Source organism: Nerophis ophidion, linkage group LG12, assembly GCF_033978795.1.
Source record: "Nerophis ophidion isolate RoL-2023_Sa linkage group LG12, RoL_Noph_v1.0, whole genome shotgun sequence".
NCBI classification, from domain to species: domain Eukaryota; kingdom Metazoa; phylum Chordata; class Actinopteri; order Syngnathiformes; family Syngnathidae; genus Nerophis; species Nerophis ophidion.
In genome coordinates this window covers 50803353-50824659 of record NC_084622.1, presented here as the reverse complement: position 1 = coordinate 50824659, position 21307 = coordinate 50803353, and the positions used below count along the sequence as shown (strand labels likewise).

Genomic DNA, 21307 nt, shown 5'->3' with positions numbered 1-21307 from the left:
ATGTCTCCCGGCTGGCCTGGGACCGCCTCGGGATCCCCCGGGAGGAGCTGGACGAAATGGCTGGGGAGAGGGAACTCTGGGCTTCTTTGCTTAGGCTGCTGCCCCCGCGACTCGACCTCGGATACGCGGAAGAAAATGAATGGATGGATGGAGCATGTCTGGCTTTTATGTTGTCTTTCATCATGAAGACAGAGAGGTTTATTCTTGGCTCGGCCCTAGTTGAGGGCCAGTAGGGAGCATGCACATCTTTTACCTAAAAGCTCTCCATAAACACATCGACCTGTTCTTTTGGCGCCACTCTTACCTCAACCTCCACAAATCAGCGCAAGCTGCAAAAGGCTAAAAGGTTGTCAATTCCAATCGGACCCTTCCTCCTTCCTCACAGACGGAACCTCCCAGCCAACAGCACGTCAACATTCAGAAGGAGCTGTGGCGGATCCAAGACGTGATGGAGGCCCTCAATAAACATAAGGACCAGAGAAGTTTTGACGGCATGTACGGACCCAACTTCAGCAAGCAGAAAACCGAGGTAAAGCACCACAATAAGAATGTGCGGCCCCTACGGAGTATTTTACCCATAAAATTGGACATAATGGTGGCCACATTGACAAGAGAACGTGTAAACATGGAATGTTTGAACTCAGGATGTGCTGATCGATCAGCCACAGATCAGTTTTGCAGTCGCCATTGCCAATTTTTGCCTTTCAATGCCAAACAAAACAATTCCGATCCCCTCTTGCTGATGTTGTATTTATTTTTGGCCCCCCAGGCTAACAAGCCAGCAGCTAATTGTGTCCCGTAAGTTAATGATATTCATCTCCATTACGAAAAATAAACTGTCTGATTGAATGCTAAAAACGTTATGACAGACCGGAATTTTAATTTTTTTTACTGACTGAGAAACCCAGAATGTACGTTAAAATAAAGAATATGGGATTTACAATATTATCTATGAACGATAAAACACAGAATATTGACATGTGAAGGTCACACCCCCTCTCGATCATCATGTTTTACAATCAAGCCAAACGCAACAAAAATGCAACAAACAACACAAAAAAAAAAAAAACTCTGCCTTCAATCTAATACCGTTATATCTGATATAACGTTAAGTTTTGTAAAATCACACAACTTATACAGCACCACTCAACTGTTTGGACACACCCATTCATTGGCATAACGAAGTGTGCCCCAAACTTTGACTGGGTCTTTAATTGTATGCATTATTATGAATAATATTTATGACTACCGTATTTCCTTGAATTGCCGCCAGGTATATAGTATGCGCCTGCCTAGAATTACTTCTGGTTACTTCTCGTTTCGCAAAATAATTAGCGCATGCTTAGCATTACCGCAAAATATTATTTTTATCAGTGCATGTCTAAATTTCCACCGGGTCAAACTCGTCACGTCAAGAGTGACACTTCACCTGTTATCATTTTTAAGATGGAGGAGGCTGATTTCAATCATTTGAAATCGCATAAAGGGAAGAAGATTAAGACCTATTCAGTAGGATTTAAGGTCCAAGCTATTGAATATGCTAAAAAGAACAGTAAGCAGCTATGTTTTATTAATATACCGTAGCTGCGTGTGTCAAATATGAGTCATTAAGTGACTCCCGCCTCCTGGTGGTAGAGGGCGCTAGTGATCCTTCTTGCGAATACTCGGCTGCAGAAGAAGTGACAACAAGCAGCAAGAGTGAGCAGCGATTGTTTATTTTTTCCTCTCGCTTGCACTTTTAACATGGAGGATTACATGTCTAAAATAAAACCGTTTTCTAAACCGGATTTTCAATCGAAGCAGGAGGTAATAAAGGAAGATCTCCATCGAGACGGAGAGACTTTTAAAACTGAAGAAAGATAAGGAAGGCTTCTATAAACAAGTTATCGATGCTTTTGATCAGAAGGAGCTGCGCATGGACTTCATTTATAAGTAAAGGTAAGACCATAATAACGTTATTTTTTTTATTAAATGTGCTTTTCATGATGGTATCCTTACATCACACTCAAATTTATAAGCGCAGGCCTAAATTTACCGCATGCCTTTGGTAAGCGCCGGAGTGAGAAGAGGTTTTAAATTAATTAGGAAATGCGGTATTCCTGTTATTAGAATTATTATTAAAATTATAAAAAGCGGAGTCAGTGCATCATAGGTCATGTGAGCATCTAAGGACCAGGTGCCAGTTGTCCAGGTCGTCTACGGTGGCGTCTTATGTCACCTTGCTTCCTGTCACGCCTTGTATGATCCCCAGGAGGAGGACTCGGTGCCCCCACGGCCACCTTTACCTCAGGCCTACGATCCCGACCCCCCCGCTGTGCCCCCTCATACTGGAGTTGGCTCAGCATCCCTCCAAAGAACGGAGGACAGGAAGACTAATCAGAGGAATGGCACACACGGCGTAAGCTTGTCAACCTCATGACCTCGCTTGCAGCCGTGTCACTGCCTGTGGTTTTCTTTTGTTTCAGCTGCATACTTTCTGTTTTTTTAGGGCTGTCAAAATTAACAAATTCATTCATGTGATTAATCCCCAAAATTATTGCGTCGATTATGTGAACACTTAGACTAATCATGCAATTTATTTTGACCTACTCAGTGGCCTAGTAGTTAGAGTTTCCACCCTGATATCACTGAGGGATGTCAATGTGAATAACTGAGAAACCTTGGAGAGGACCACAGATGTGGGTGACCACCTCCTCTAGGGGAGACCAGATGCAATGGATGCAGTGGATCTAACATAATATTGTGAATTTCCAGTCCATAGTGGATCTAACATAATAGTGAGAGTCCAGTCCATATTGGAGCCAACATAATAGTGAGAGTCCAGTCCATAGTGGATCTAACATAATAGTGTGAGTCCAGTCCATAGTGGATCTAACATAATAGTGAGAGTCCAGTCCATAGTGTATCTAACATAATAGTGAGAGTCCAGTCCATAGTGGATTTAACATAATATTGAGAGTCCAGTCCATAGTGGATCTGACATAGAAAGGAGAGTCCAGTCCATAGTGGATTTAATATAATAGTGGGGGTCCAGTCCATAGTGGATCCAGCATAATAGTGAGAGTCAGGTCCATAGTGGATCCAACATAATAGTGAGAGTCCAGTCCATAGTGGATCCAACATAATAGTGAGAGTCCAGTCCATAGTGCATCTAACATAGTGAGAGAGTCCAGTCCATAGTGGATCTAACATAAAAGTGAGAGTCCAGTCCATAGTGGATCTAACATAATAGTGAGAGTCCAGTCCATAGTGGATTTAACATAATATTGAGAGTCCAGTCCATAGTGGATCTAACATAGAAAGGAGAGTCCAGTCCATAGTGGATCTAATATAATAGCGGGGGTCCAGTCCATAGTGGATCCAGCATAATAGTGAGAGTCCAGTCTATAGTGGATCCAACATAATAGTGAGAGTCCAGTCCATAGTGGATCCAACATAATAGTGAGAGTCCAGTCCATATTGGATCTAACATAGTGAGAGAGTCCAGTTCATAGTGGATCTAACATAATAGTGAGAGTCCAGTCCATAGTGGATTTAGAATAATATTGTGAGAGTCCAGTCCATAGTGGATCTAACATAATAGTGACAGTCCAGTCCATAGTGGATTTAACATAATATTGAGAGTCCAGTCCATAGTGGATCTAACATAGAAAGGAGAGTCCAGTCCATAGTGGATCTAATATAATAGTGGGGGTCTAGTCCATAGTGGATCCAGCATAATAGTGAGAGTCCAGTCCATAGTGGATCTAACATTATAGTGATAGTCCAGTCCATAGTGGATCCAACATAGTGAAAGTCCAGTCCATAGTGGATCTAACATAATAGTGAGAGTCCAGTCCATAGTGGATTTAACATAATATTGAGAGTCCAGTCCATAGTGGATCTAACATAGAAAGGAGAGTCCAGTCCATAGTGGATCTAATATAATAGTGGGGGTCTAGTCCATAGTGGATCCAGCATAATAGTGAGAGTCCAGTCCATAGTGGATCTAACATAATAGTGATAGTCCAGTCCATAGTGGATCTAACATAGTGAGAGTCCAGTCCATAGTGGATCTAATATAATAGTGGGGGTCTAGTCCATAGTGGATCCAGCATAATAGTGAGAGTCCAGTCCATAGTGGATCCAACATAGTGAGAGAGTCCAGTCCATGGTGGATCTAACATAATAGTGAGAGTCCAGTCCATAGTGGATCTAACATAATAGTGAGAGTCCAGTCCATAGTGGATCTAACATAATAGTGTGAGAGTCCAGTCCATAGTGGATCTAACATAGTAAGGAGGGTCCAGTCCATAGTGGATCTAGCATAATATTGTGAGAGTCCAGTCCATAGTGGAGCTAACATAATAGTGAGAGTCCAATCCATAGTGGATCTAGCATAATATTGTGAGAGTCCAGTCCATAGTGGAGCTAACATAATAGTGAGAGTCCAGTCCATAGTGGATTTAACATAATAGGGAGAGAGTCCAGTTCATAGTGGATCTAACATAATAGTGGGAGTCCAGTCCATAGTGGATCTAACATAATAATGACAGTCCAGTCCATACTGGATCTAACATACCGGTGTGAGAGTCTAGTCCATAGTGGATCTAACATAATAGAGGGAGTCCAGTCCATAGTGGATCTAACATAATAGTGAGAGTCCAGTCCATAGTGGATCTAACATAATAGTGTGAGTCCAGTCCACAGTGTATCTAACATAATAGTGAGAGTCCAGTCCATAGTGGATCTAACATAATAGTGAGAGTTCAGTCCATAGTGGATCTAACATAGTAAGGAGAGTCCAGTCCATAGTGGATCTAACATAATAGTGAGAGTCAAGTCCATAGTCGATCTAACATAATAGTGAGAGTCCAGTCCATAGTGGATCTAACATAATAGTGAGAGTCCAGTCCATAGTGGATCTAACATAGTAAGGGGAGTCCAGTCCATAGTGGATCTAACATAATAGTGTGAGAGTCTAGTCCATAGTGGATCTAACATACTAGTGTGAGAGTCTAGTCCATAGTGGATCTAACATAATAGTGGGAGTCCAGTCCATAGTGGATCTAACATAATAGTGAGAGTCCAGTCCATAGTGGATCTAACATAATAGTGAGAGTCCAGTCCATAGTGGATCCAACATAATAGTGAGAGTCCAGTCCATAGTGGATCTAACATAGTAAGGAGAGTCCAGTCCATAGTGGATCTAACATAATAGTGAGAGTCCAGTCCATAGTGGATCTAACATAATAGTGAGAGTCCAGTCCATAGTGGATCTAACATAATAGTGAGAGTCCAGTCCATAGTGGATCTAACATAGTAAGGAGAGTCCAGTCCATAGTGGATCTAACATAATAGTGTGAGAGTCTAGTCCATAGTGGATCTAACATACTAGTGTGAGAGTCTAGTCCATAGTTGATCTAACATACTAGTGTGAGAGTCCAGTCCATAGTGGATCTAACATAATAGTGGGAGTCCAGTCCATAGTGGATCTAACATAATAGTGAGAGTCCAGTCCATAGTGGATCTAACATAATAGTGAGACCCCAGTCCATAGTGGATCTAACATAATAGTGAGAGTCCAGTCCATAGTGGATCTAGCATAATATTGTGAGAGTCCAGTCCATAGTGGATTTAACATAATAGTGTGAGAGTCCAGTCCATAGTGGATCTAGCATAATATTGTGAGAGTCCAGTCCATAGTGGATCTAACATAATAGTGTGAGAGTCCAGTCCATAGTGGATCTAACTTAATAGTGTGAGAGTCCAGTCCATAGTGGATCTAATAAAATAGTGAGAGTCCAGTCCATAGTGGATCTAACATAATAGTGTGAGAGTCCAGTCCATAGTGGATCTAACACAATAGTGTGAGAGTCCAGTCCATAGTGGATCTAATAAAATAGTGAGAGTCCAGTCCATAGTGGATCTAACATAATAGTGTGAGAGTCCAGTCCATAGTGGATCTAACATAATAGTGAGAGTCCAGTCCATAGTGGATCTAACAATAGTATGAGAGTCCAGTCCATAGTGGATCTAACATAATAGTGCGAGAGTCCAGTCCATAGTGGATCTAACATAATAGTGTGAGAGTCCAGTCCATAGTGGATCTAATAAAATAGTGAGAGTCCAGTCCATAGTGGATCTAACATAATAGTGTGAGAGTCCAGTCCATAGTGGATCTAACATAATAGTGAGAGTCCAGTCCATAGTGGATCTAACATAATAGTGTGAGAGTCCAGTCCATAGTGGATCTAACATAATAGTGTGAGAGTCCAGTCCATAGTGGATCCAACATAATAGTGAGAGTCGATTTAACAATTTTACCATGACAACTATTGCTAATTCTACAATGTACAGTTTGATGGAAAACTTTCTTTGAAATCATTATTATCAGAAATTCAGTGCCCTGCCCGAAAAATCTCCCGGGGCAACCATTTTCCTGAATTTCTCCCGATTTCCACCCAGACAACAAAATTTGGAGGTGTGCTTTAAGACACTACCTTGGCGTGCCTGCCCAATCACATAATATCTACAGCTTTTCACACACACAAGTGACTGCAAAGCATACTTGGTCAACATCCATACAGGTCACACTGAGGGTGGCCATATAAACAACTTTAACACTGTTACAACTATGCGCCACACTGTGAACCCACACCAAACAAGAATGACAAACATATTTCGGGAGAACATCCGCACCGTAACACAACATAAACACAACAGAACAAATACCCAGAACCCCTTGCAGCACTAACTCTTCCGGGACGCTACAATATACACCGCCCAGCTCAACCACCTCATGCTTTCTCAGGGAGAGCATGTCCCAAATTCCAAACTGCTGTTTTGAGGCATGTTAAAAAAATAATGCACTTTGTGACTTCAATAATAAATATGGCAGTGCCATGTTGGCATTTTTTTCCATAACTTGAGTTGATTTATGTTGGAAAACCTTGTTACATTGTTTAATGCATCCAACAAATTAGGCATAATAATGTGTTAATTCCACCACTGTATATATCTGTATCGGTTGATATCGGGAACGGTAATTAATAGTTGGACCAGATCGGCAAAAAAGCCATTATCGGACATCTCTAAAAGTAATCCAAATTCCGAAATGTGATTAATCAGATTTCAAAAATGAATCATTTGACATCCCTGGTTTTTTTTTCACATTGCTTTATTTGATCGCATCTCTTCATTTTTTGGTTTTCCATTCATTTGGACGAAACTTCACACAGCCAGTATCATTTTGTACTTCACTAAACATGCTTGTCAGTGTTCCTTTTTTTTTTGACATTGAAAGATTGTTCTGTCTTTGGTTGCGAACCATTGATCAAGTTTGTAGGATTTCCTTAAAACTGTGTGCTCAAGTGGTGCAACATGAAAGACCCCCACCTCTATTGACTTTGCAAAATACAAACCTTGTTTCCATGTGAGTTGGGAAATTGTGTTAGATGTAAATATAAACAGAATACAATGATTTGCAAATAATTTTCAACCCATATTCAGTTGAATATGCTACAAAGACAATATATTTGATGTTCAAACTGATAAACATTTTTTTGTTTTGTTGCAAATAATCCTCATTTTTAGAATTTGATGCCAGCAACACGTTACAAAGAAGTTGGGAAAGGTGGCAATAAATACCGATAAAGTTGAGGAATGCTCATCAAACACTTATTTGGAACATCCCACAGGTGTGCAGGCTAATTGGGAACAGGTGGGTGCCATGATTGGGTATAAATTGGGTATTTTTCCTAAAGGAACTCTCCTGAAGGAATCAATAAAGTACTATCTATCTATCAATCTAAAAAGAGCTTCCCAAAAAATGCTCAGTCTTTCACAAGAAAGGATGGGGCGAGGTACACCCCTTTGTCCACAACTGCGTGAGCAAATAGTCAAACAGTTTAAGAACAACGTTTCTCAAAGGGCAATTGCAAGAAATTTAGCGATCTGAACATCTACGCTCTATAATATCATCAAAAGGTTCAGTGAATCTGGAGAAATCACTCCACGTAAGCGGCATGGCCGCAAACCAACATTGAATGACCGTGACCTTCGACTGTATCAAAAACCAACATCAATTTCTAAAGGATATCACCACATGGGCTCAGGAACAATTCAGAAAACCACTGTCACTAAATACAATTCATCACTAAATATGAAAGTGCAAGTTAAAGCTCTACTTTGCAAAGCGAAAGCCATTTATCAACAACATCCAGAAACACCCCCGGCTTCTCTGGGCCCGAGATCATCTAAGATGGACTGATGCAAAGTGGAAAAGTGATCTGTGGTCTGACGAGTCCCTATTTCAATTTCTTGGGGGAAATATTCGACATCGTGTCATCTGGACCAAAGGGGAAGCGACCCATCCAGACTGTTTGGAACAACATATGCTGCCATCTAAGTGCCGTCTTTTTCATGGACACCCCTGCTTATTTCAGCAAGACAATGCCAAGCCACATTCAGCACATGTTACAACAGCGTGGCTTGATAAAAGCAAATGAGTGCGGGTACTTTCCTGGCCCACCTGCAGTCCAGACCTGTCCCCCATCGAAAATGTGTGGCGCATTATGAAGCGTAAAATACGACAGCGGAGACCCCGGACTGTTGAAGGACTGAAGCTCTACATAAAACAAGAATGGGAAAGAATTCCACTTTCAAAGCTTCAACAATTAGTTTCCTCAGTTCCCAAACGTTTATTGAGTGTTTTTAAAAGAAAAGATGATGTAACACAGTGGTGAACATGCTCTTTCCCAACTACTTTGGCACATGTTGCAGCCATGAAATTCTAAGTTAATTATTATTTGCAAAAAAAAAAAAAAGTTTGAGTTTGAACATCAAATATGTTGTCTTTGTAGCATATTGAACTGAATATGGGTTGAAAAGGATGTGCAAATCATTGTATTCTGTTTATATTTACATCTAACACAATTTCCCAACTCATATGGAAACGGGGTTTACACGTTCTAAATGGGTGTTGAACAAGCTGTTTGTAATTCGTTGGCAGGGGCCCGACTACCGACTGTACAAAAGTGAACCAGAGCTCACCACAGTAGCTGAAGTGGACGAGAGCAATGGTGAAGACCGCTCTGAACACCCCGCTGACCACCCTGCTAACAAAGGTAGGGTCTCACTGCAGCAAATGTGAACTATACTAGCTTCTATTGACATATGTGTGTTACCATTCTAAGTTATTTGCACCAGCAAATGACATTGAAAATGGAAACAAGCCCTTCAGAATGCGTCGTTTTGTCGGTGGTCTTATTTGCCTGCCCATGCCCCCTTCGACTGCATCCCCACCTGTCAGCCATCTTGTAGTTTTTAGCGCTTCCTACTGACTGAGTTCAAACTACAGTCGTGGTCAAAAGTTTACACACACTTGTAAAGAACATAATGTCATGGCTGTCTTGAGTTTCCAATCATTTATACAACTCTTATAGAAGGTTTGGAGCACATACTTGTTAGTCTTAGAAAACATTGAAGCTAGGGCTGGGCGATACGGCCTTTTTTTATTATCTCGATATTTTTAAGCCATGTCACGATACACCATATATATCTCCATATTTTGCCTTAGCCTTGAATGAACACTTGATGCATATAATCACAGCAGTATGATGATTCTGTGTCTACATTCAAACATTCTTCTTCATACTGCATTCATATATGCTACTTTTAAACTTTCATGCAGAGAGGGAAATCACAACAAAAAGCATATTTATTAAACCGTTTTTAATTAGTGGCACAAACATTCATGTCATTTCCAAAACAGAAAGTGCAAGATTGTCCGAGACATTTTAAAACAAGCTATGAGTGCACTTTTGTGCATGATGTCACTACGATGACATATCAAAACAACACTAAATTAAAGTGCACTTTTTGTACAGAACACAGCTACAATAGTTTAAAACAAATAAAGTGCACTTTTGTGCATGATGTCACACAAGATAGTGTCAAATAAAAATGAGCTGCATAATAGGAAATCAAAGAGTGTATGTCCTTCACTATGTGGTAGGTTCCTGCGGACGTCATCTCCTTCTGTTGTTGACTATTATTTTCATACGATGTTGATGTGGATAATGGTTGCCTTGGCATTTTGTTGGTGTGGCACCGAACAAAGATGTTGACATGTGGAGTTTCAAGCACTCTTCAATCCCTAGCTGGTGACTTTTCAAATGATGCTACATTAGCAGTGGTGCTACTTTTTGTAGAAACACTTTTGCCACATACTTGACATACTACGGTTTAGAACTGGGCGATATGGCTTTTTTTTTTATTATCGATGTTTTTAAGCCATGTCACGATACAGCATATATATCTCCATATTTTGCCTTAGCCTTGAATGAACACTTGATGCATATAATCACAGCAGTATGATGATTCTATGTGTCTACATTCAAACATTCTTCTTCATACTGCATTCATATATGCTACTTTTAAACTTTCATGCAGAGAGGGAAATCACAACTAAAAGTGTATTTATTAAACAGTTTTTGATTAGTGGCATAAACGTTCATGTCATTTCAACACAGAAAGTGCAAGATTGTCAGAGACATTTTAAAACAAGCTATGAGGGCACTTTTGTGCATGATGTCACTAAGATGACATATCTAAACAACACTATATTAAAGTGTACTTTTTGTAAAGAACGCCACTACAATAGTTTAAAACAAATAAAGTGCACTTTTGTGCATGATGTCACTAAGACGACATATCAAAACAACACTAAATTAAAGTGCACTTTTTGTACAGAACGCCACTACAATAGTTTAAAACAAATAAAGTTCACTTTTGTGCATGATGTCACTAAGATGACATATCAAAACAACACTATATTAAAGTGCACTTTTTTTACAGAACGCCACTACAATAGTTTAAAACAAATAAAGTGCACTTTTGTGCATGATGTCACTAAGACAACATATCAAAACAACACTAAATTAAAGTGCACTTTTATTACAGAACACCACTACAATAGTTTAAAACAAATAAAGTGCACTTTTGTGCATGATGTCACTAAGATGACGGATCAAAACAACACTAAATTAAAGTGCACTTTTTGTACAGAACGCCACTACAATAGTTTAAAACAAATAAAGTGCACTTTTGTGCATGATGTCACTAAGATGACGGATCAAAACAACACTAAATTAAAGTGCACTTTTTGTACAGAACGCCACTACAATAGTTTAAAACAAATAAAGTGCACTTTTGTGCATGATGTCACTCAAGATATTTCAATAAGTGTCAAATAAAAATGAGCTGCATAATAGGAAATCAAATAGTGTATGTCCTTCATTATGTGGTAGGTTCCTGCGGACGTTAACTCCTTTTGTTGTTGACTTTTCTTTTCATACGGTGGAAATGTTTGCCTCTGCATTTTGATGGTGTGGCACCGAATGGAGATGTTGACATGCAGAGTTTCAAGCACTCTTCATTTCTAGCAGTGATGCTACTTTTTGTGGCAACACTGTTTTGCTCCACACTTAACAAATTACGGTTGTCTGTTCGACATCTTCCTGCTTGAAGCCAAACCACCGCCAGACGATGGACCCCCTGCTGTTTTTCTTGGGAATGAATTCTGCCTTCATTTGTTACCAGATTCGCACTTTCTTTCTCTCGTATTACCACTAGCATCACAGCTAACGTTACCCATGCTGCTACCTCTCTGCTCCGCAAGGGCGTATACGTATGTGACTTATGGAAGAAGGTGCGCTTGCTGTCTGTGAGAAGGAGAGACAAGGAGTGAGAAGAGCCTGTAGTGTAATGCCCACAGCTAAAAGCAACTGCGTGAGAACGTATACTCTAATATCACGATATAGTTATTTTCTATATCGCACAGAGACAAACCCGCGATATATTGAGTATATCGATATATCGCCCAGCTCTAATCCCAAGTACACAAAAACAGGTGCCTACAGGTAGGGCTAAGTACTCGATATATCGCAGGTTTGTCTCTGTGCGATATAGAAAATGACTATATCGTGATATTGGAGTATACGTTCTCACGCAGTGCTGGCTTTACACTACAGGATCTCCTCGCTCTTTGTTCTCTCTCCTTCTCACAGACAGCAAGCACACCTTCTTACATACGTCACATACGTATACGCCCTCACGGAGCAGAGAGGTAGCAGCATGGTAACGTTAGCTGTGATGCTAGTGGAGCCGTGCGAGTGGTAATACGAGAGAAAGAAGGTGCGAATCTGGTAACAAATGAAGGAAGAATAAATTCCCAATAAAAACAGCAGGGGGTCCATCGTCTGGCGGTGGTTTGGTTTCAAGCGGGAAGATGTCGAACAGACAAGCGTAATTTGTCAAGTGTGGGGCAAAACGCCGTTGCTATAAAACGTAGCATTACTGCTAACATGTAGCATCATTTGAAAAGTCACCTGCTAGAGCAGGGGTAGGGAACCTATGGCTCTAGAGCCAGATGTTGCTCTTTTGATGACTATATCTGGCTCTCAGATAAATCTTAACTGGCATTACTTAACATGATAAGTTGGTGTTTTTAAACATTTTCTGAGCCAAGGCACATTTTTTAATTGAAAAAATTCCGAGGCACACCACCAACAGAAAACATAAAAAAATGAAACTCCGTAGCCGATACTGACTGTAAAAAGTTGTTCTCGTAATTGTTGGATATGAATTCAAACCATAACCAAGCATGCATCAATATAGCTCTTGTCTCAACGTAGGTGTACTGTCATCACCTGTCAAATCACGCCGTAACTTATTTTGAGTTTTTTGGTGTTTTCCTGTGTCTTGCGCTCCTATTTTGGTGGCTTTTCCTCTTTTGCTGGTATTTTCCTGTAGCAGTTTCATGTCTTCCTTGAATGCTATTCCCCGCACCTGCATTGTTTTCGCAAGCAAGAATATTTAAGTTGTGCGGACGCACTCCTTTGTGGGGACGTTGTTGATTGTCATTGCATGTACCAATGTACTTTGTGGACGTCTCTGCTCCGCACGCTGTAAGTCTTTGCTGTTTTCCAGCATTGTGTTTTTGTTAACTTTGCAGCCAGTTCAGTTTTAGTTTCGTTTTGCTTCAATGCCTTTTCTTAATGGCACTTAACGGCACTTGCCTTTTGTTTATTTTTGGTTTAAGTGTTGGATACCTTTTTACCTACACACTGCCTCCCCCATATTGTGATCACGACTAACCATGTTCCCGACATCTACAAAGCAATTAGCTACCTGCTGCCACCTACTGATATGGAAGAGTATTACATGGTTACTCTGCCGAGCTCTAGACAGCACAGACACTCAACGGCACATTTGCGGATTCTAATTACTGGTTTGTAAAAAATATTTTTAACCCAATTAGGTGGTATGCCGCGGCACAGTGGTTGAAAAACACAGCGATAAGTAATAATTCCGGTGGAAAACACAGTGTTAAAAATAACGATTAAGACAAAACATTCTCATGCATTTTTATCCATCAATCCGTTTTTCTACCGCAAATGTTCAAGAAGTCACATTAATGGTAAGAACTATTTCATCAATGATTTATTAGCTTCAGAATAACAACGTTATTAAAAAGAAGAAGATACATTTTATACTCTTAAAATTTTGGTCTTACTTAAAATGCACGCATTTAGTTTTATTCAGTGTTAAAAAATATTATATGGCTCTCACGGAAATACATTTTATAATATTTTGCTTTCATGGCTCTCTCAGTCAAAAAGGTTCCCGACCCCTGTGCTAGAGAATGAAGAGTGCTTGAAACTCCGCATGTCAACATATTGGCCGGTGCCACACCAACAAAATGCAGAGGCAACCATTTCCACATCAACACTGTATGGAAAATTGTGGTTTTCTTTAGTTGTGATTTCCTGCATGAAAGTTTAAAAGTAGGATATATTAATGCAGTATGAAGAAGAATGTTTGAATGTAGACACATAGAATCATCATACTGCTGTGATTATATGTATCAAGTGTTCATTCAAGGCTAAAGCAAAATATGGAGATATATATGGTGTATCGTGATATGGTCTAAAAATATTGCGATTTAAAAAAAAGGCCGTATCGCCCAGCCCTACCTGCAGGTGAGAAAAGTTGGTTTTACATAATATGACCCATCAAATTATGCAAGCAAGTGATTTACTGCGATTAATCAAAAAGTGTGATCACTCACATTTTTTCAAATGAATCATTTGATTGCACGTGTGCCAACATCAATAAATTTACAATTTTCAATGTTGGAAAAACAATTACTGCACTTTATAAATGTTGTACATGTGGATGTTTGCACTCTCCCCAGCAGGCATATCCTACCCAGTAGGCGTAGTTCCACCTAGAACCAAATCCCCAGTGACTGAATCCTCCTCCATTGCTTCCTATGTTACCTTAAGGAAGAGTAAAAAGCCTGACTCCAGAACGGTAAGTCGATAAAATTAGATATTTCAATATATTAGTGGGTTGAGTTTACAATTTCTTACTGTATTTTATATTCATAAATATATATGTTTCTCCTGTGGGCCTCCACCTGCCAGTTGATGTTTTATAAGAGCTTGCTGTGGTCCTCAAGCTCTGCATTCACTGTAAAAGTTGTCACCACATGGCCTGGGTGTGACCAGTCCTCTCCAGAACAGCTTGTTATAAAATGAATAAGAATCTTGGTTTTAAACAGTTTCCAACCACACACACTATCAAGTATACCAACTGTGTTATTAGTGTGTCACGCAGCAGGGTGTGTCCTTTTTTCTTTTTTCCTGTTTGTTTCTACAAACCCCGTTTCCATATGAGTTGGGAAATTGTGTTAGATGTAAATATAAACAGAATACAATGATTTGCTAATCATTTTCAACCCATATTCAGTTGAATATGCTACAAAGACAACATATTTGATGTTCAAACTCATAAACTTTATTTTTTGTTTTGTAAATAATTAACTTTGAATTTCATGGCTGCAACACGTGCCAAAGTAGTTGGGAAAGGCCATGTTCACCGCTGTGTTACATCACCTTTTCTTTTAACAACACTCGATAAACGTTTGGGAACTGAGGAAACTAATTGTTGAAGCTTTAAAAGTGGAATTCTTTCCCATTCTTGTTTTATGTAGAGCTTCAGTCGTTCAACAGTCCGGGGTCACCACTGTCGTATTTAGGCCTCAAAATTTTCAGTGGAAGACAGGTCTGGACTGCAGGCGGGCCAGGAAAGTACCCGCACTCTTTTTTTACCAAGCCACGCTGTTGTAACACGTGCTGATTGTGACTTCGCATTGTCTTGCTGAAATAAGCAGGGGTGTCCATGATAGCAGCATATGTTGTTCCAAAACCTGTATGTACCTTTCAGCATTAATGGTGCCTTCACAGATGTGTAAGTTACCCATGCCTTGGGCACTAATGCACCCCCATACCATCACAGATGCTGGCTTTTGATTTTTGCGTCGATAACAGCTTCCACTTTGGTCCGGATGACACGATGTTGAATATTTCCAAAAACAATTTGAAATGTTGACTCGTCAGACAACAGAACACTTTTCCACTTTGCATGAGTCCATCTTAGATGATCTCGGGCCCAGAGAAGCCGGAGGCGTTTCTGGATGTTGTTGATAAAGTAGAGTTTTAACTTGCACTTAAAGATGTAGCGACAAACTGTATTTAGTGACAGTGGTTTTTTGAAGTGTTCCTGAGCCCATGTGGTGATATCCTTAAGAGATTGATGTTAGTTTTTGATACAGTCGAAGGTCACGATCATTCAATGTTGGTTTCCGGCCATGCCGCTTACGTGGAGTGATTTCTCCTGATTCTCTGAACCTTTTGATGATATTATGGACCGTAGATGTTGAAATCCCTAAATTTCTTGCAATTGCATTTTGAGAAACGTTTTTCTTAAACTGTTTGACTATTTGCTCACGCAGTTGTGGACAAAGGGGTGTACCTCGCCCCATCCTTTCTTGTGAAAGACTGAGCATTTTTTGGGAAGCTGTTTTTATACCCAATCATGGCACCCACCTGTTCCCAATTAGCCTGCACACCTGTGGGATGTTCCAAATAAGTGTTTGATGAGCATTCCTCAACTTTATCAGTATGTATTGCCACCTTTCCCAACTTTTTGTCACGTGTTGCTGGCATCAAATTCTAAAGTTAATGATTATTAACAGTTTGAACATCAAATATGTTGTCTTTGTAGCATATTCAACTGAATATGGGTTGAAAAGGATTTGCAAATCATTGTATTCTGTTTGTATTTACATCTAACACAATTTCCCAACTCATATGGAAACGGGGTTTGTATGTTGGAACACACCTAAGGAAAGGTTTTAACATAAATTAAAGTAGATCAACTTTGTGACGTTTCTGCTGCATGCATGTGCAGGTTTTGTTGTAGTTAACAATGCAGCCTGCAGTAGTGAGCGAGTGCCGCCCAGAGTTCAGCTCAGGCCCTAGAGCAGTGGTTCTCAACCTTTTGATCTACCCCCTGTGAACATTTTTTTAATTCAAGTACACCCCCCCCCCACCCCCACCCCCACCCCCCCCCCCCCAATTCTTTTCTGCATGAGTGAACATTTAAGACCTTTTAAACACCATTATTGTGTATTTTTGTCTCATCTCCTAAGTCAGACCTGGGCTAATTAAGACCCTGGTCCGCATGTGGCCCGTTAAGCTTTTAAATCTAACCCGCCGGACATTCCCAAATTAATTTTTACTTTTTTAAGATGGAAACTGTAGCTGCCATTATGATGTGCTGGGATTTTTTTGTTAGATTACCGTAAGTTATGAACTATACAAAGTGCCATTATCTGACATAATGCACTTTGAGACTTCAATAATAAATATGGCAGACTTGGTCAACAGCCATACATGTCACACTGAGGGTGGCCGTATGAACAACTTTAACACTGTTACAAATAGGCGCCACACTGTGAACCCACACCAAACAACGACAAACACATTTCGGGAGAACATCTGCACCGTAACACAACATAAACACAACAGAACAAATACCCAGAATCCATTGCAGCACTAACTCTTGCGGGACGCTATTATATACACCCCCTGCTGCCCCAAACCGCTCTGCTGATTACAACTTTTGCTGACTGATATATTGTCCCAAAAATTATTGCCTATAAACAATATTCTTTTGTGACCAAATTAAGCATTAATGTTAGAGATGTCACGGTGGAAGAGGGGTTAGTGCATCTGCCTCACAATACGAAGGTCCTGCAGTCCTGGGTTCAAATCCAGGCTCGGGATCTTTCTGTGTGGAGTTTGCATGTTCTCCCCGTGAATGCGTGGGTTCCCTCCGGGTACTCCGGCTTCCTCCCACCTCCAAAGACATGCACCTGGGGATAGGTTGATTGGCAACACTAAATGGTCCCTAGTGTGTGAATGTGAGTGTGAATGTTGTCTGTCCATCTGTGTTGGCCCTGCGATGAGGTGGCGACTTGTCCAGGGTGTACCCCGCCTTCCGCCCGATTGTAGCTGAGATAGGCGCAAACGCCCCCCGCAACCCCAAAAGGGAATAAGCGGTAGAAATGGATGGATGGATGTTAGAGATGTCTGATAATGGCTTTTTTGGCGATATCCAATATTCTAATATTGTCCAACTCTTAAATACCGATTCCGATATCAACCGATACCGATATATACAGTCATGGAATTAACATATTATCATGCCTCATTTTGTTGTGACGCCCAGCTGGATGCATTAAACAATGTAACAAGGTTCTCCGAAATAAATCAACTCAAGTTATGGAAGAAAATGCCAACATGGCACTGCCATATTTATTATTGAAGTCACAAAGTGCATTATTTTTTTTTAACATGCCTCAAAACAACAGTTTGGAATTTGGGACATGCTCTCCCTAAGAGAGCATGAAGGGGTTGAGGTGGGCGGGGTTTGGGGTAGCAGAGGGTGTATATTGTTAGTGCGGAATAGTTAGTGCTGCTTGGGGTTCTGGGTATTTGTTATGTTGTGTAACGGTGCGGATGTTCTCCCGAAATGTGTTTGTCATTCTTGTTTGGTGTGGGTTCACAGTGTGGCGCATATTTGTAACAGTGTTAAAGTTGTTTGTACGGCCACCCTCAGTGTGACCTGTATGGCTGTTGACCAAGTATGCCTTGCATTCACTTGTGTGTGTGAAAAGCCGTAGATATTATGTGATTGGGCCGGCACGCAAAGGCAGTGCCTTTAAGGTTTCTTGGCGCTCTGTATTTCTTCCTACGTTTGTGTACACAGCAGCGTTTTAAAAAGTCATAAATTATACTTTTTGAAACCGATACTGATCATTTGTGGGCTGAGGAGGGTTTGGTTGATATCAGTACTTCAGTCATCAACAATTGCATCATCAGAGAAATGGACATTGAAACAGTGTAGGTCTTACTTAGTAGGATATGTACAGCCAGCAGAGAACATAGTGAGCTCAGATAGCATAAGAACAAGTATATACATTAGAAATGCATTTGATTATTTACATTAGGTTATTTACAATCCGGGGAGATGAGATGTGAATGGAGGAGGGTATTAGTAAAGTGTTGAAGTTGCCTGGAGGTGTTGTTTTGGTGCAGTTTTGAAGGAGGATAGAGATGCGCTTACTTTTACACCTGTTGGGAGTGCATTCCACATTGATGTGGCATAGAAAGAGAATAAGTTAAGACCTTTTTTAGATCGGAATCTGGGTTTAACGTGACTTGTGGAGCTCCCCCTGGTGTTCTGGTTAATGGCGGTCATTTACATTATGGAAGTAGTTTGACATATACTTTGGTATCAGGGAGGTGTAGCGGATTTTATAGACTAGGCTCAGTGCAAGTTGTTTTACTCTGTCCTCCACCCTGAGCCAGCCCACTTTGGAGAAGTGGGTTGGAGTGAGGTGTGATCTGGGGTGGAGGTCTAGAAGTAACAGGACTAGTTTGTTCTGGGATGTTTGGAGTCTAGATTTGAGGAATTTGGAGGTGCTGGGGTACCAGGAGGTGCAAGCGTAATCGAAAAAAGGTTGAATGAGAGGATGGGTGGGGTTTGGGGTAGCAGGGGGCGTATATTGTTAGTGCAGAATAGGGTTCTGGGTATTTGTTGTGTTGTGTTTATGTTGTGTTACGGTGCGGATGTTCTCCCAAAATGTGAATTTGTGAATTATATTTATATAGCGCTTTTCTCTAGTGACTCAAAGCGCTTTACATAGTGTAACCCAATATCTAAGTTACATTTAAATCAGTGTGGATGGCACTGGGAGCAGGTGGGTAAAGTGTCTTGCCCAAGGACACAACGGCAATGACTAGGATGGCGGAATTGGGAATCGAACCTGCAACCCTCAAGTTGCTGGCACGGCCGCTTTACCGACCGAGCTATGCCGCCCCATATGTCTTTCTCATTCTTGTTTGGTGTGGGTTCATATATATGTAACCGTGTTAAAGTTGTTTATACGGCCACCCTCAGTGTGACCTGTATGGCTGTTGACCAAGTCCGCCTTGCATTCACTTGTGTGTGTGAAAAGCCGAAGATATCATGTGACCGGGCTGGCACGCAAAGGCAGTGCCTTTAAGGTTTTTCTGTACTCCTTCCTACGTCCGTGTACACAGCGGCGTTTTAAAAAGTCATTAATTTTACTTTTTGAAACCAATCCCGATAATTTCTGATATTAAATTAGTATTGATATTAATGCAATATCGGCAGGCCGATATTATCGGACATTTCGACCAACAACCATTGCTTCTGACCTCAGAAATTCCCTCCAACACATTCCAAAATCTTGTTGAAAGATTCCACAGAAGAGTGGGAGCTCTGACAGCTGCCAAAGTAGCTTCCTCTGCTTCATTTGGGCGTTAATGGCTATTTTTTTCTGTACTTTTACAAAAATATTAGGCAATGTTAATGATTCAGTAAAATAAATACGGCAAGCCTAAACCCTCTGAAAATGCATTGCTTACATTGTTTGTACCAATATGTTCTTTATGAGCACTGTAAGCATGTCTTCCACATGATTCATGGTTTGAGTCCAAGCTCTTGGTTGCACTGTCTGGCCGACAGGAGCGTCCGCATAGCGCCGCCGAGCATCAGCTGTGCGCCCTGGAGAGCGGTCGGCCCAGGATGAGCGTGGAAGAGCAGCTGGAGAGGATTCGCCGCCACCAGCAGGGAGCCCTCAGGGACAAGAAAAAGGGTCTCCGTGTCCGGGGGAGCAGCGAGGAGAACGCCTTGTCTCGCAGTAACTCTTTCACGAAAGAAAACCAGCTGCGCAACACACAGGTACAGAAACAGATGTCATTCTACAAACCCTGTTTCCGTATGAATTGGGAAATTGTGTTAGATGTAAATATAAACGGGATACAATGATTTGCAAATCATTTTCAACCCATATTCAGTTGAATATGCTACAAAGACAAGATACTTTATTTTTTTTTTGCAAATAATAATTAACTTAGAATTTCATGGCTGCAACACGTGCCAAAGTAGTTGGGAAGGGCATGTTCAACACTGTGTTACATCACCTTTTCTTTTAACAACACTCAATAAACGTTTGGAAACTGAGGAAACTAATTGTTGAAGCTTTGAACGTGGAATTCTTTCCCATTCTTGTTTTATGTAGAGCTTCAGTCCTTCAACAGTCCGGGGTCTCCGCTGTCGTATTTTACGCTTCATAATGCGCCACACATTTTCCATGGGAGACATGTCTGGACTGCAGACGGGCCAGGAAAGTACCCGCACTCTTTTGTTTTTACCACGCTGCTGTAACACGTGCTGAATGTGGCTTGGCATTGTCTTGCTGAAATAAGCAGGGGCGTCCATGAAAAAGATGACGCTTAGATGGCAGCATATGTTGTTCCAAAACCTGTATGTACCTTTCAGCATTAATGGTGCCTTCACAGATGTGTAAGTTACCTATGCCTTGGGCACTAATGCCCCCCCATACCATCACAGATGCTGGCTTTTGAACTTTGCGTCGATAACAGTCTGGATGGTTCGCTTCCCCTTTCGTCCGGATGACACGATGTCAAATATTTCCAAAAACAATTTGAAATGTGGACTCGTCAGACCACAGAACACTTTTCCACTTTGCATCAGTCCATCTTAGATGATCTCGGGCCCAGAGAAGCCGGCGGCGTTTCTGGATGTTGTTGATAAATGGTTTTCGCTTTGCATAGTAGAGCTTTAACTTGCACTTACAGATGTAGCGACAAACTGTATTTAGTGACAGTGGTTTTCTGAAGTGTTCCTGAGCCCATGTGGTGATATCCTTTAGAGATTGATGTCGGTTTTTGATACAGTTGCCGTCTGAGGGATCGAAGGTCACGGTCATTCATTGTTGGTGTAGATTCCTAAAGTAGCCTTAAGCTTGACGCTCCTCTACTATCACATTCACTCCGCTTGCTGCGGCAACAACAAAACAAAA

General features: G+C 40.9%; 1 protein-coding gene across 5 annotated transcripts in view; it reads left to right on the top strand.

Annotated features, from left to right (window-relative positions):
- LOC133563533 (pleckstrin homology domain-containing family A member 5-like) overlaps window positions 1-21307 on the top strand; it is a 323705-nt gene that overhangs the window by 282531 nt on the left and 19867 nt on the right. For 3 of the 5 annotated variants that reach the window (XM_061917702.1, XM_061917701.1, XM_061917700.1), the window contains 5 exons: window positions 386-529; window positions 2252-2398; window positions 8993-9107; window positions 14240-14358; window positions 19948-20163. In XM_061917702.1, coding sequence (XP_061773686.1) covers window positions 386-529; window positions 2252-2398; window positions 8993-9107; window positions 14240-14358; window positions 19948-20163 — 741 coding nt within the window. The remainder of the gene's footprint in view (window positions 1-385; window positions 530-2251; window positions 2399-8992; window positions 9108-14239; window positions 14359-19947; window positions 20164-21307) is intronic. The other 2 variants (XM_061917703.1, XM_061917704.1) reach the window with 2 other exon arrangements.